The sequence below is a fragment of the Microcebus murinus genome, chromosome 2, assembly GCF_040939455.1.
Source record: "Microcebus murinus isolate Inina chromosome 2, M.murinus_Inina_mat1.0, whole genome shotgun sequence".
NCBI classification, from domain to species: Eukaryota; Metazoa; Chordata; class Mammalia; order Primates; family Cheirogaleidae; genus Microcebus; species Microcebus murinus.
The window spans coordinates 92,652,572-92,667,561 of record NC_134105.1 but is presented as its reverse complement, the minus strand read 5'-3'; the positions used below and the strand labels follow the sequence as shown (position 1 = coordinate 92,667,561).

At 38.4% G+C, this 14,990-nt stretch overlaps 1 protein-coding gene and 1 non-coding gene across 3 annotated transcripts in view; one reads left to right on the top strand and one right to left on the bottom strand.

The window, feature by feature from the left end:
- TRIM33 (tripartite motif containing 33) overlaps nt 1-14,990 on the top strand; it is a 145,009-nt gene that overhangs the window by 106,497 nt on the left and 23,522 nt on the right. For both annotated transcript variants that reach the window (XM_012778413.2, XM_012778414.3), the window contains exons 11-13: nt 1,412-1,612; nt 11,208-11,340; nt 13,590-13,653. In XM_012778413.2, the coding sequence (XP_012633867.1) occupies nt 1,412-1,612; nt 11,208-11,340; nt 13,590-13,653 (398 nt within the window). The remainder of the gene's footprint in view (nt 1-1,411; nt 1,613-11,207; nt 11,341-13,589; nt 13,654-14,990) is intronic.
- Nucleotides 6,475-6,613, bottom strand: LOC142869849 (small nucleolar RNA SNORA8). Its single transcript, XR_012918401.1, has one exon. It is a non-coding gene; the product is annotated as a small nucleolar RNA SNORA8 (small nucleolar RNA).

The window sequence follows — 14,990 nt, the reverse complement described above, 5'->3', positions numbered from 1 at the left end:
GCATGCGCCACCATGCCCGGCTAATTTTTTTTATATATATATATATATTAGTTGCCCAGTTAATTTCTTTCTATTTATAGTAGAGACAGAGTCTTGCTCTTGCTCAGGCTGGTTTCAAACTCCTGACCTCAAGCAATCCGCCCACATCAGCCTCCCAGAGTGCTAGGATTGCAGGCATTAGCCACTGTGCCTGGCCGCATTTTTAGTTTTCAAATATTTCAAATGAGTTACTTATATGTGTATAGTAATTTGTTTCCCAAAGATTTTCATCTGTATTATCTTAAATGATTCTTATAACAGCCATCACAGTGAAACAAGTGAGGGATCATTATCCAAATTTCTAAATTGTGGAGATTATGTGATTTGCCCAAGGTCAAACAGTATTACAGTGAGAATTGATGTCTTATTTCCTTTCTGTGAATTCATTGTTTTTTCTACCATATCAAGCTGCTTTCTCACCTATAATCCCATCAACTTGAAAGACTAAGGTGGAATGATTGCTTGAGGCCAGGAGCTCTAGGCCAGTTTGGGCAACATAGCGAGACTTCATCTCTAAAAAAATAAAAAATTAGCCAGGCGTGGTGATGCATACCTGAATGAAGTCCTAGCTACTCAGGAGTCTGAGGAGGGATGATTGCTTGAGCCCAGGAGTTATAGGCTGCAGTGAACTATGATCATGCCACTATGCTCCAGCCTAGATGACAGAGTAAGACCTTATCTCTAAAAAAGAAATAAGACTAGGCCAGGTGTGGTGGCTCACACCTGTAATCCTAGCACTCAGGCTGAGGCGGAGGATCGCTCAAGGTCGGAAGTTCGAAACCAGCCTGAGCAAGAGCGAGACCCCATCTCTACTGAAAATAGAAAGAAATTAACTGGTCAACTAAAAATATATAGAAAAAAATAGCCAGGCATGGCGGTGCATGCCTGTATGTAGTACCAGCTACTAGGGAGGCTGAGGTAGTAGGATCGCTTGAGCCCAGGAGTTGAGGTTGTTGTGAACTAGGCTGACGCCATAGCATTCTAGCCCGGGCAACAGAGTGAGACTCTGTCTCAAAAAGAAAAAAAAACAAAAAAAGAAATAAGGAATGTAAACAGAACAGTAGCTTTCTTGGCCTTCTGTTTGAAAACTTTCAGATCATCCATTATATACCTCTTGGTTCTGAAATAATATCATATCACCTGGTTGACAGGTTGAAAATTATTGGCAAGTCTGTTTTTCCTAGATACTACACAAAACTAAACAGAAAAATGAAAAGGCTAAGTTTGAACTCTTCTCCTGAATAAACTTGAGAGGGCCCACAAATATCCAACACTCATATATCCTTCCTAAACTAAAAATTGTTGTAAAGGTATAGTTCATATTCTAATATTCTGGCAGATCAAGTAATGATAATGTCTTCTTTCTTATTAGCACTCAAACCCAGGGCATGCTGGACCCTTTCCTGTTGTATCGGTACACAATACCACAATCAACCCAACGAGCCCTACTACGGCAACTATGGCAAATGCAAACCGAGGTCCCACCAGCCCATCTGTTACAGCAATAGAGCTAATCCCCTCAGTTACCAATCCAGAAAACCTTCCATCGCTGCCAGATATTCCACCCATACAGGTTTGTATTTAAGTTGAATGAGGTATTTAATATCTTATGTTAATTAGGGAATTAAAGTATCTATTTCAGGGTTTTTAAAATTCAGGACTAATATTTCCTTGAAATTTCTAAAGAGTAAAATTTAAATTACTAAAATGCTACAACTCACATGGCAGTCATTAAAAAAAGAAAGAAGAAAATATTTAAAAAGAGGAAAAAAAAAACAACAAAAATAAATAAAATGTATTACTCCAGCCTAAGTGAAACTTTGTATTCTTTGATCAACATCATCTTTTCCCCTTTCCTCCTCCACTCCAGCCTCTGGTAACCACATTTGTATTCTCTGTTTCTATGAGATCAACATTTTTAGATTCCACATAGAAGTGAGATCATCAAGTATTTATTTTTCTGTGCCTGGCTTATTTCACTTACCGTAATGTTCTTTAGTTCCATCTATGTTGTCAAAGTGGCAGAATTGCCTTCTTTTTAAGGCTGCATAGCATATTCCATTGTGTATAGATACCATATTCTCTTTATCTATTCATCTGTTGATGGACACTTAGGTTGCTTCCAAATCTTAGCTATTGTGAAGAATGCTAAAACATGGGAGTACAGATAATCTCTCCTTGATATACCAATTTTGCTTCCTTTGGAGATGTTTTAGTGATCTGTTGGCACTGCACAATGACCAGTTGATTGGTAGTATGTTGTACATTTCAAAATGGCTAAAATGAGTTTTTAATTTTCTCACAACAAAAAAAATTGGGTTGGTAGGGTGATATGTTTATTAGCTTGATTGAAATCTTTCTATAATACATGCATAGATCAAAACATTACATTGTACTCCATAAATATGCACAATTATATTAGTCAATTAAACAAAGATAGGTGGACGCAGTGGCTCAAGCCTGTAATCCTAGCTCTCTGGGAGGCCAAGGCAGGCAGATCATTTGAGCTTAGGAGTTCAAAACCAACCTGAGCAAGAGCGAGACCCCGTCTCTACTATAAATAGAAAGAAATTAATTGGCCAACTAATATATATAGAAAAAATTAGCTGGGCATGGTGGCACATGCCTGTAGTCCGAGCTACTTGGGAGGCTGAGGCAGCAGGATCGCTTGAGCCCAGGTGTTTGAGGTTGCTGTGAGCTAGGCTGACGCCATGGCACTCACTCTAGCCTGGGCAACAAAGCAAGACTCTGTCTTTAAAAAAAAAAAAAATTAAAGATAAAATATAAATATTTGAATCTTGACAAGTTTTTGTGCTAAAACTAGTATTCCTTAGGCTAAAAGTAGCGGCATACACTAGTAATCCCAGCCACTCAGGAAGCTTCTAAGGAAGGGGAGGATCCCTTGAGCCCAGGACTTTGAGACCAGCCTGGGCAACATAATGAGACTCCATCTCATATTTTTTAAAAAAAATTAACAAAACTAGCATTTTTCACTATTTTAAAGTTGTAAGGAATTGAATGTTATGTAAACAGCAAATTATGATACTATCTAAAGAGGTACAATAATGGATTAATATCAGCTTTGCTAATAGGGTAGATTCTTTCCACCACCTGTGAACATACAAACCTTATGTCAGATGATACACTGTGGTGCAAATTTAAAGCCAGAGAGGAGACCCAGGACCAAAATGTGGTCATATCTTTGTCATTTTTCTGTTAGATCCAAAAGGAGGAGTAGTTGTTGGGCTGTGAAAGGATGGGGTTAGAGGGAGGGTGAAGGTATCAGGCACGTTGAGACACTGAAAGGAGAAGGGGAAGTAATGAGTAGGAAGTAATGAGTACTAGGTGGAACATGAAGGACTCCTGAGGCCTTGTGCCCTTTTCAACTGTCATACTTTCATAAAGAAAAGTATCTTTCAGTTCCTTCTGAAATCTCACCAATTTCTTTGAATTAAAAGACTTAAAATGTACACATAACCTTCCAAGGTTATACAGAATTACCTCATGCGTTGTATGAGTTACTTGGAGTTCGAGGTTGCCATGAGAACTAGGAGCAGTGAAATTGCTGCAACAGTAGGATCCTTGACTCTTTCTATGGCTGCAGGTTAATATTTTTGTGTATTAATGGGTTTATGTGAGAGTTTTAAAGGATGTTTCTGTAACTTCAAAATTGTTTCTTTTTAATTTATTTTTATTTACAATTGTGTATATTTAAGATACACAACATGTTGTTTAAGAGACATATATAATAAAATGGTTACCATTGTGGAAAAATCAACTTATTCATTATCTCACATTGTTATCCACCTCTCCCCTCCCCCACTCCCATGGTAAGATATAATCTACTCATTTAGCAAAAATCCTGAATACAATACACTGTTATTAACTCTACTCCTCATCAAAGTTGTTTGAAAATCACTAACATATTGTGAATTTTTTTTTTTTTTGGAGACAGTGCCGTGGCATCAGCCTAGCTCACAGCAACCTCAAACTCCTGGGCTCAAGCAATCCTCCTGCCTCAGCCTCCTGAGTAGATGGGACTACAGGCATGCACCACCATGCCCGGCTAATTTTTTCTATATATATTAGTTGGCTAATTAATTTCTTTCTATTTATAGTAGAGATGGGGTCTCGCTCTTGCTCAGGCTGGTTTCAAACTTCTGACCTCTAGTGATCCACCCGCCTCCGCCTCCCAGAGTGCTAGGATTATAGGCATGAGCTACTGTGCCGGCCTCAGAATAGGATTTATATGAGATAATCTTTTATCTTATATTTTCTTGAACACATATTTGAGAACTTAAGTATATACTAAACTTATATAACTAGTGGTTATATAAGGATCAATGGGAAATGGTCTTTGCCCTCAAGGAGTTTCCTATATTATAGGGAGATAATTTTCGAAACAGGGTCAAAACAGTTAGCTTATGGCTACAAATGGAAGTGTTATAGATGACAGTGGAAGAATAAAGAAAAAGATTTTACATATGCCTGTGGAAGTCAGAATAGGCTTTATTTGTTATTTTTTTTTGAGACAGAGTCTCACTTTGTTGCCCAGGGTTAGAGTGAGTGCCGTGGCATCAGCCTAGCTCACGGCAATCTCAAACTCCTGGGTTCAAGCAATCCCACTGCCTCAGCCTCCGGAGTAACTGGGACTACAGGCATGTGCCACCGTGTCCGGCTAATTTTTTCTGTATATATTAGTTGGCCAATTAATTTTTTCTTTCTTTTTTTTTTTTTTTGAGACAGAGTCTCACTCTGTTGCACAGGCTAGAGTGAGTGCCGTGGCGTCAGCCTAGCTCACAGCAACCTCAGATTCCTGGGCTCAAGCGATTCTCCTGCCTCAGCCTCCCAAGTAGCTGGGACTACAGGCATGTGCCACCGTGCCCGGCTAATTTTTTCTATATGTATTAGTTGGCCAATCTATTTCTTTCTATTTATAGTAGAGACGGGGTCTCGCTCTTGCTTAGGCTGGTTTCGAACTGACCTGGAGCAGTCCGCCCACCTCGGCCTCCCAGAGTGCTAGGATTACAGGAATGAGCCACTCCGCCTGGCCAATTTCTTTCTATTTATAGTAGAGACGGGTCTTGCTCTTGCCCAGGCTGGTTTCAAACTTCTGACCTCGAGCTATCCACCCGCCCTGGCCTCCCAGAGTGCTAGAATTACAGGCGTGAGCCACCGCGCCCGGTCTCAGAATAGGCTTTATATGAGATAATCTTAAATTTGGACTTTGAAAATAAGTAGGAGAGTGTTAGCTACCGTGTTTCCCTGAAAATAAGATAGGGTCTTATGCTTATTTTTTCTCAAGAAGACACTCTAGGGCTTATTTTCGGGGGATGTGTTTTTTTTTTAAGTACGGTACAACAATCTACATTTATTCAAATATAGTTAAGTAGTCTTGTTCTGGAGCATCATCATAGCTCTCCAAACCCCAAATTTCATCCTGAATTTCTTACAACTCTATTTCCTGTAGAACCATCGGCCCCAATCTCTCATGTCGAGCAATAGAGCACTCATGGGGCAGATGAGAAGGACTGCTTGTCTTCTCTACTGCTCCACAACAAAATGCATGGGTTGTGCAGATATGCTGCGTAGCCATGCCCATCACTAGGTCTTCTTTTCGGGGTAGGACTTATTTTGCGCAAATGCTTAGAAATCCTGCTAGGGTTTATTTTATGGGTAGGTGTTATTTTCGGGGAAACGCGGTAGGTATGTTGCAGGAGATGATCAAGTTAAATCTGAAGTCAGATTTTGTGATTTCTGAAATGCTGGATTTGTCACTCTTTTAAGCTTTCTTAAAATAAGAATAATAATAGAATCTGCCTTGGGGACTTGTTGGAAAGATTGAGATTCATGTAAAGTATTTAGCTTGGTGCCTGGCATGTAAGTATTCCATAAATGTTAGTTATCATTATTTTCCTCTTCTTCCTTTTCCCCCACTCCTTTTTTTTTTTTTTTTTGACAGTCTAAAGAATTTTTTTTATTTATGGCATTAGGCAAAATTATTTAAAGTCAATAAATTTTTATTCAAGGAATTTCACATGTAATTCCTTCCACTGTCAATCAAGGTAACTTTAGTTCCTCAAAAGCTGGAACCTTTCAAGAGGAATCTTCAAGATCACCCCCTTTGTTTTGTTTTGTTTTGTTTTACCTACTCAAACCTGCTTATTTGCTGTTAAGATAACCCTTTTTAATAGACCAGATCCTCAATCCACCATTTTCCTGTCAGTGCATAAGTCTTTTATTTTGGCTTCTTTTATCTCCACTTGAATATGGATATACTGATGAAAACTTAACAAATTCCCCACCCAGAATTTTTAGGATCTAACTTCTTCAAGCAAGTTACTTTAGGGTCATTTTTAGATTAGATGGATCTCAATATGATACTCTAATAGAAGAAGCATTAGTTGCTATTGAGGACTATTAAACTGAGCAATATGAGAAAACTGTAGAAATACCAGGTTTAACATGCACAAAGCCAAGGAAACCAACAATTCCAGATACTGAATTTTGATGGCATTGACCTTTGAACACACCAGCAGGAATAAACTGCTGAGTGCAGTTACCATGCTGTGCAGTCCTCATTCTTCATTATTGTAAAGTAAGCATTGGGAGGAAGGACCAAGAGAATTATGCTTAATAGGAAAATTATAACCATTTAACATGTGTATTGAGCATTTACTTTGTGCTTGTTTTGAGAAACAGTGGGGACAAGAGAAGACCTGCTGTCACAGAATGTATAGGCCAGGAGAATGCAAGCATTGACAGATTTTTTTAATCCTATTTATAATGTATAGTATTACTAAAAAGGAGAGTACATACCAGCAGAACCTAACTAAATCCTAGTGGGTTGTTAAAGACTCTTTGAAACATGGAGGCTGAGGAGGAATTAGCTTGAAGCTGTCATTTGTAAATTTCAGTAGGTAAAAGGAACAGGATTTCAGAGTCCACAAGGTATCAAGGAAGTGGGCACTTATAGGGAACAGAAAAAAGGGCAATGAGGAAAGGGGAAAAGAGAAGGGACAGGAGTGGCACAAAATGAGTCTGGAGAGGAAAATGGAAACCAGATCATGTAGAGCCTTTGGTAAGCTGCATATAAAGGATTTTGGATTTTATCCTAAGATCAATGAGAAGCCATTTTGAAGAGTTTTGGTGGGGAATGGAGTATGGTGGGAGCACTGGTACATGATATATCAGATTTGCCTTTTTTTTCTTTTTTTTTTTATGAGACAGAGTCTCACTCTGTTGCCCGGGCTAGGGTGCCGTGGCCTCAGCCTAGTTTCACAGCAACCTAAAATTCCTGGGCGTAAGCAATCCTCCTGCCTCAGCCTTCCGAGTAGCTGGGACTACAGGCATGTGCCACCATGCCTGGCCAATTTTTTTCTATATATATTTTTTTAGTTGTCTAGCTAATTTCTTTCTATTTTTCGTACAGACGCAGCCTCACTCTTGCTCAGGCTGGTCTCTAACTCTTGACCTTGAGCAATCCTCCCGGACTTCCAGAGTGCTAGAATTACCACCTAGCATGAACCACCACACACAGCAGATTTGCCTATTGTTTTAAGGCCTCCATGGACCTTATAAAACCATTGTAGGCTTTAAAAAGAGGTTAATCTAAAAAAAATGAAAATGCCTGTCTACCCCATTCTTCTTTCACCAAACTAAATCCCAGCACTACTATAAATTGGTTTATATCCATTCAGATTTCCCCCCCTAGGCATATATAAATATAAATAAAGATACACATGCAAATGTGTGCATGTACAATTTTTTTTGGTAACAGGAAGTGTGATTGTACCATACATACACATGTAGTATAATACTATAAATACTGTGTTGCAAGTTTTATGATTTTGCTTTTAGACTTTTTTCATGTCAGTTTTTAGAGTTTTCTTGTGTTTAAAGCTGTATAGTATTCCATTTTGCTGGGTATGTGTTTTTGTTTAGCTCTTTGTTGGTGAACCTTTGGTTTATTCCTCATATCTTACTATTAAAAACAAAGCTATATTCCTGAAAAGACGCTTACATTTTTAGTCATTAGAGAATTGCAGGTTAAAATCACAGTGAGGGCCAGGTGCAGTGGCTCATACCTATAATCCTAGCTCTTTGGGAGGCTGAGGCAGGAGGATTGCTTGAGACCAGGAATTCAAAACCAGTCTGAGCAAGAGTGAGATCCCTCTCTGCTAAAAAAACAAAAAGGGAAAAAATGAGTCTGGCAACCAAAAATAGAAAAAATTATCTGGGCATGGTGGCATGCATCTGTAGTCCCAAGCTACTCGAAAGGCTGAAGAAGTGAGATCGCTTTTGTGCCCAGGAGTTTGAGGCTGCAGTGAGCTATGATGACATCACTTCACTCTAGCCTGGGTGACAGAGGGAGACACTCTCAACAACAACAACAAAAACCCACAATGAAATACACCATGACCCACTTCGTAGGATGCCTAAACTAAAAAGACTGAATGTTAACTATAATAAGTATGTTGTTGAGAATGTGGATAAACCAGAACCTTCAAACTCGATAGGAATGTAAAATGGTGCAACCACTTTGAAAAACAATTTAGCAGTTTCTTAAAAACTTAAACATATATACCATAATGATTCAACCATTCTGCTTCTGTTTATTTGCCAAAGAAAGAAGGAAATATGTGTATTGTGTATATATAAAGATTTATACACAGATGTTAATAGTAACTCTATAATAAAACAAAAACTGGAAACAACCCAAATGTCTGCCTACAGGTAAATGGATAAACAATTGTATATCCATACATTGGAATATTAATTAACAATGGAAAGGAATAAACTTGATACAACAGTGTTAATTAACCTCAAAATAATTATGCTGAGTGAAAGAAAACAGATGAATACAGTGCATACTATGACTCCATTTATATAAAACTCCATTTATATAAAACTCTAGAAAAAAACTAAAATGGCAGAAAGTAGATGAGTGGCTGGTTGAGTACAAGGTTAAGGGAGAGAGCTCCATGCTTACCAGGGAGCATGGAGAACCTTGGTGATAGATAGGATCTGTTCACTATTCTTGATTTTGTTTTTCTAGTTGTATACTATGAGAAAACACATCAAATTGTACACTTTTGAGTATGTTTAGTTTATGTCATTTATACCTTAATGCTATTTTTAAAAAGCGGCACTGAGGCACAATGAGCATGTAATTCTGTAAGATAAGTTTGTAGAAGTGTAATTACTGGGTCAAAAGTGGTTACACATTTAAAGTTTGCATAGATATTGACATATTGCCCTCCAAGAAATATTTTGCCAGCTTATATATTTGAAAATGCCCATTTCTGTGCTATCTTTCCAACACCAGAAAATCAATTGCTTTTCTTCCATATTTACCCATCTGATAAGAATGACATTATTGGTGATTTTGTTTTCATCTCTTTTATTAGTGTGATTGGTTATCTTATGTTCATTGATTATTTTTACGTCTTCTGTGAATTGTCTGTCTTCTGTGGAATGCCTTTGCTCATTTTCCTATTGAATTTTTTTTTCCTTTTAAATCATAGAAACTACTTATATAATACTTAGCCCTATGTTCCATGTAGTTATTCAGGATGCTCAAAAATATTGGTTTATGGAAATGAATTAATATTTTTCCAGTTAGACTTTTAACTTTATTTATGGTGATTGTCCATATCTAGTGAAACCTGCTGGTGATTGCTTCAGTTAGCATTTCTCAGTTGGAAGCTATAATGGCACCGGAGAAGCCCTTTTATATACTTCCTATTCACCCCTTCCTGAGTAGGTAACATGGGATTTTCACGTCTGTTTTGAATCCTTTGTTTTTAGGTGGGATGCAGCCCCATTTCCATCTGTGGCCCACATTAGGAGCTTCCCCTCTTCACAAATCCTCCAGTTGACTTGAGTGAGTTGCAGCTAGGGATTCTCCTCTAATTTTAACTTTACAAGTGTACCCTTGGCCAACAGCTGTGACCACAAATTACAGCTGCTACTATCCCTTAATTGTGCTTCAGCTAACCTACAACCTACTCTCACCTTCAGCCCTTCGTGTCTCTAGCATGCAATTTTATAAGGGCTTTCAGAAACTGTCCAATTTACTTTTTAGGAGGATTCTCTCTTGCTGTGATTACTGTGAGCTGCTCCATTCTGATCATTTTTATAATTCTACCGTGGTTCATATTCATAGTTTACTCTAATGTTTCTACTTTAATGCTGTCATTTCTGATTTATAGCTGTGAAAATCAGTGTGCTTTTAGGAGAAGAAAGGAGAACAAGACGTAAATGTATGTGTTTAGGTTTCTGTTTGGAACCAGAAGTAGATTTGCATAAGAAATAATCTGACTTCTAGTAGGAAAGAAGATTGAAAGGGGACAGGTGTAGGTACAACTAGGCCAGTAAACAAGATTAACAATTGTTTAAGTAAGAACAGTGTGACCATTTCTTATATGAAATAAAATTTAAGGTAATTTTTATACTTAAATAGTATATTTTTACTCTTATGTAAATATTTTCTCATGTCATAATCACAGTTTTATAGGTAAGAAACTGGTGTTCAAGTTGGGAATCAGTTGTAAATCACAGTGCTGGGTCCTCTGGTTTTATCCTGCTACCTCTAATTAAGAAAAGGGCTCAGATCTGTTGACTTTTCCGTGTGTGTGTGTGTGTGTGTGTGTGTGTGTGTGTGTGTGTGTAGTAAGAGGCCTTAATGGTTTGGGATAAGGGCTTTCTATGAGCTATACGAACTTTTCAGAGCTTTAAAGTTAGTTACTGACATAATAACATTCCTGGGTATGTGACTGATTCTGACAGGACTATGGACATTGAAATAGAAGGAGGGAGACTAGGGAGAAGAATAATGATAAATAGGATCCTGCAGCAATTTTAAGAAAAGGCAAACGTGTCAGAAGTGTGTCACAGCTATTTACATAATAGAACATACAGGGTTTAATAGATCATTAGGTTTTGCCCTGAGCACCTGGATATTTGTTGAGTAATGTGGTTTTATTCACATAAACTTTATACTGTGTAGGTTCTCTGGGAAGCCTAAAGAAGCAACAATTAAGCTGAGCTTGATATTGGATAACCTGTTAGTTTATTAGTATACTGCATATAAGTCGTGACAATAATGAAATTAATAACTTCTCCTCTGCTTTAATCCATTTATCTTTTTTCTTCTTTCTTTTTAGTTGGAAGATGCTGGCTCAAGTAGTTTAGATAATCTACTAAGTAGATACATCTCAGGCAGTCACCTACCCCCGCAGCCTACAAGCACCATGAATCCTTCCCCTGGACCCTCTGCCCTATCTCCAGGATCATCAGGTAAAGCAAACAGAAATATTCCCCTATTTCTTTAACACTTAAAACAGGGGTCCTCAAACTACGGCCTGTGGGCCACATGTGGCCCGCCGAAGACATTTATTCAGCCCACCGGGTGTTTTTGCCACCACTGCCTGTCCTGCTTAGCAGCTGACTCATCCAGGGCCCACAGTGCACATGTGTGGAATGTGCACCACACTCTCCAATGGCCCTCCAATGGTCTGAGGGACAGTGAACTGGCCCCCTGTTTAAAAAGTTTGAGGACTCCTGACTTAAAGTCTCTCTCAGTATCTCTACTAGTGTCCTCTGGAAAAAGTAGAATCAATAGTAGGTATATATAGGCAGGCGTCCTCAAACTATGGCCTGCGGGCCACATGCGGGTGTTTGTGCCTGTTTGTTTTTTTACTTCAAAATAAGATATGTGCAGTGTGTATAGGAATTTGTTCATAGTTTTTTTTAAACTATAGTCTGGCCCTCCAACGGTCTGAGGGACAGAGAACTGCCCCCCTGTTTAAAAAGTTTGAGGACCCCTGATATAGAGAGAGGGAGATGGAGAGATTTATGTTAAGGAATTGGCTCATGTGATTGTGGGTACTGGCAAGTTTGAAATTTGTAGGGCAGGCTGGCAGGCTAGAGACCCAGGAAGAGTTATATTACAGCCTCGAGACCAGAGTCTGGAGGCAAAACTCTTTCTTGGGGTAGGGAAGGTGGCAATAGGACCCTCTGTTTTCTCTCTTAATGACTTGAACTGATTGTGTGAGGCCTAACCAACATTATGGATGATAATCTGCTATTTTCAAAGTGTATTGGTTTAACTGTTAATTACATCCCAGTATTAATATCTTCACAGCAACATTTAGACTGATAACTTGACCAAATAGTGGGATATCATTTTTTTTCTTTATTTTTTTTTTTTTACTTCATATGCAACATCTGTCATATATAGTGGGATATCATATCCTAGCCGAGTTGACACATAAAATTAACCATCATAGTAACAAATTTTTGTTCAAATACTATTAGCTCTCTTTAGCTAAGTGAAGTAATTTTAATATATATCTGTAGTCTATGCTGTTCAGAACGCTAAAATACTCAACCCTTACTTCGGTCACATTCTTTGCTGGGTTTGTAGATACATTTATTTTTTATATCTTATATTTTACAATATAGAAGGTCAGTTGAAGAGTTCTTGGGTTTCAACTTTAAAAGACTTTGTAAAATAATGAAAAATTGTTTTAAAAAACGAGTTGAGGAAAAGCAAGTTAATTTTCAAATTATAATTTTAAAATCAAAACTTAAATTTCGGCCGGGTGCGGTGGCTCACGCCTGTAATCCTAGCACTCTGGGAGGCCGAGGTGGGCGGATTGCTCGAGGTCAGGAGTTCGAAACCAGCCTGAGCAAGAGTGAGACCCCGTCTCTACTATAAATAAAAAGAAATTAATTGGCCAACTAATATATATATAGAAAAAATTAGCCGGGCATGTTGGTGCATGCCTGTAGTCCCAGCTACTTGGGAGGCCAAGGCAACAGGATTGCTTGAGCCCCGGGGTTTGAGGTTGCTTTGAGCTAGGCTGACGCCATGGCACTCACTCTAGCCTGGGCAACAAAGCGAGACTCTGTCTCAAAAAAAAAGAAAACTTAAATGTATAGGAATCTATTAAAACACCTGTGATATTTAGCTATAGTCCAGAAACCCAGTTTTATAAACCCTATTACCAGGTGAATCAATTCGGACTCTTATGAATACATGATTGAAGCAGTTTCAAACAGGTTAAAAGTCCAGAAGTGGTTATGAAACATATTTTTCTGATGTAAGTTAAATGTTATTTTTTTCTTACTGAAACAGACCACCTGCTTATTTCTACAGGAAGAACAGTTCAAATATAAATATGGATTTTATAGCTTTTTGAGGCTTAATAAGAATTATGTCAGGACTTCTAAAAAGAATAATTAATGGGAATCCAAGTAGAATATTTTATCAGGTGACTTGGGGAGAGATGGCAGATAGGTTTCTCTTGATCCTGGTAGTTTTTGTTGACTAGATAGTAATTCTCTGAGGAAGATTCTGAAATGATATCTAGGCTAAGATGAGAGAAACTGGTCAACGTCATGCCAGCCCTGACTTTGCGACTAGGTCTGATTTCCAAGAATTTTAAAGTTGGGTTATAATAATCTTGAGTTCTCTAACCAGTGGGTAGAATTCCAGATATCCTTATATGTATTTATATACATTTTGACTTATTATTTTTTAGGTTTATCCAATTCTCACACACCTGTGAGACCTCCTAGTACCTCTAGTACTGGCAGTCGAGGCAGGTGAGTATTATGTTATTAATAACTATTTTTCCCTTTTATTATGAAAAACTTCAAGTAATGTAATAAAAGTAGAATATTACAGTAAACCCTCATATACTTTACCTCCTAGCTTTAGCAATGATCAAGTTATAGCCAATCTTGTTTCTTCTATACTCCTATTCATTTCCCTCCTGGTCTGGATTATTTTGAAACAGATCTGAGAAATTATATTATTTTCCTTGTGACTATTTCAGTATATATCACTTAATAAGAATTTAAAAAATATATAACCACAGAACCATTATCACACTGAAAAAGAAATTAGCAGTTCATTCTGTAATATCAGTATAGTTAATATCCAGTTAATGTTTAGAATTCCCAATTTTGCCATAAATGCCTTTTTTTCCCCTTGAGACAGAGTCTCACTCTGTTGCCTGAGTGCTGTGGCATCAGCCTAGCTCACAGCAACGTCAAACTCCTGGGCTCAAGCAATCATCCTTCTGCCTCAGCCTCCCGAGTAGCTGGGACTACAGCCCTGGGCTACCATGCCTGGCTAATTTTTTTCTATATTTTTAGTTGTCTGGCTAATTTCTTTCTATTTTTAGTAGAGACGGGGTCTCGCTCTTGCTCAGGCTGGTCTCGAACTCCTGGCCTCAAGTGATCCTCCCGCTTCAGACTCCCAGAGTGCTAGAATTACAGGCGTGAGCGACCACACCAGGCCAAATGCCTTTTTTTAAACAAATACTTTCTTTGAAGCAGATTCACATAAGCTCTGTAGATTGCCATCAGTTGATATGTTTATATGATTATCAATTTATTTGTTGTAAAAATGTAGTTCTTTTTCCTATAGAGTTTCCCCTATTTCTCCATCTTATCATTTAAATATGCTGCCTCTGCTGGACATGGTGGCTGATACCTTAATTCCAGTACTTTGAAAGACCAAGACAAGAGGTTCCCTTGAGACCAGGAGTTCAAGACCAGCCTGGACAACAGAGCGAGACACCGCCTCTATTTTAAAAAAAAAAAATGTTGCCTCCTGTTTTTTATCTACATTAGTATTCAGATCAGGAGGTTCGATGAGATTCCGGTTTTTTTTTTTTTTTTTTTGAGACAGAGTCTCGCTTTGTTGTCCAGGCTAGAGTGAGTGCCGTGGCGTCAGCCTAGCTCACAGCAACCTCACAGTCCTGGGCTCGAGTGATCCTCCTGCCTCAGCCTCCCGAGTAGCTGGGACTACAGGCATGCGCCACCATGCCCGGCTAATTTTTTATATACATATCAGTTGGCCAATTAATTTCTTTCTATTTATAGTAGAGACGGGGTCTCGCTCTTGCTCAGGCTGGTTTTGAACTCCTGACCTT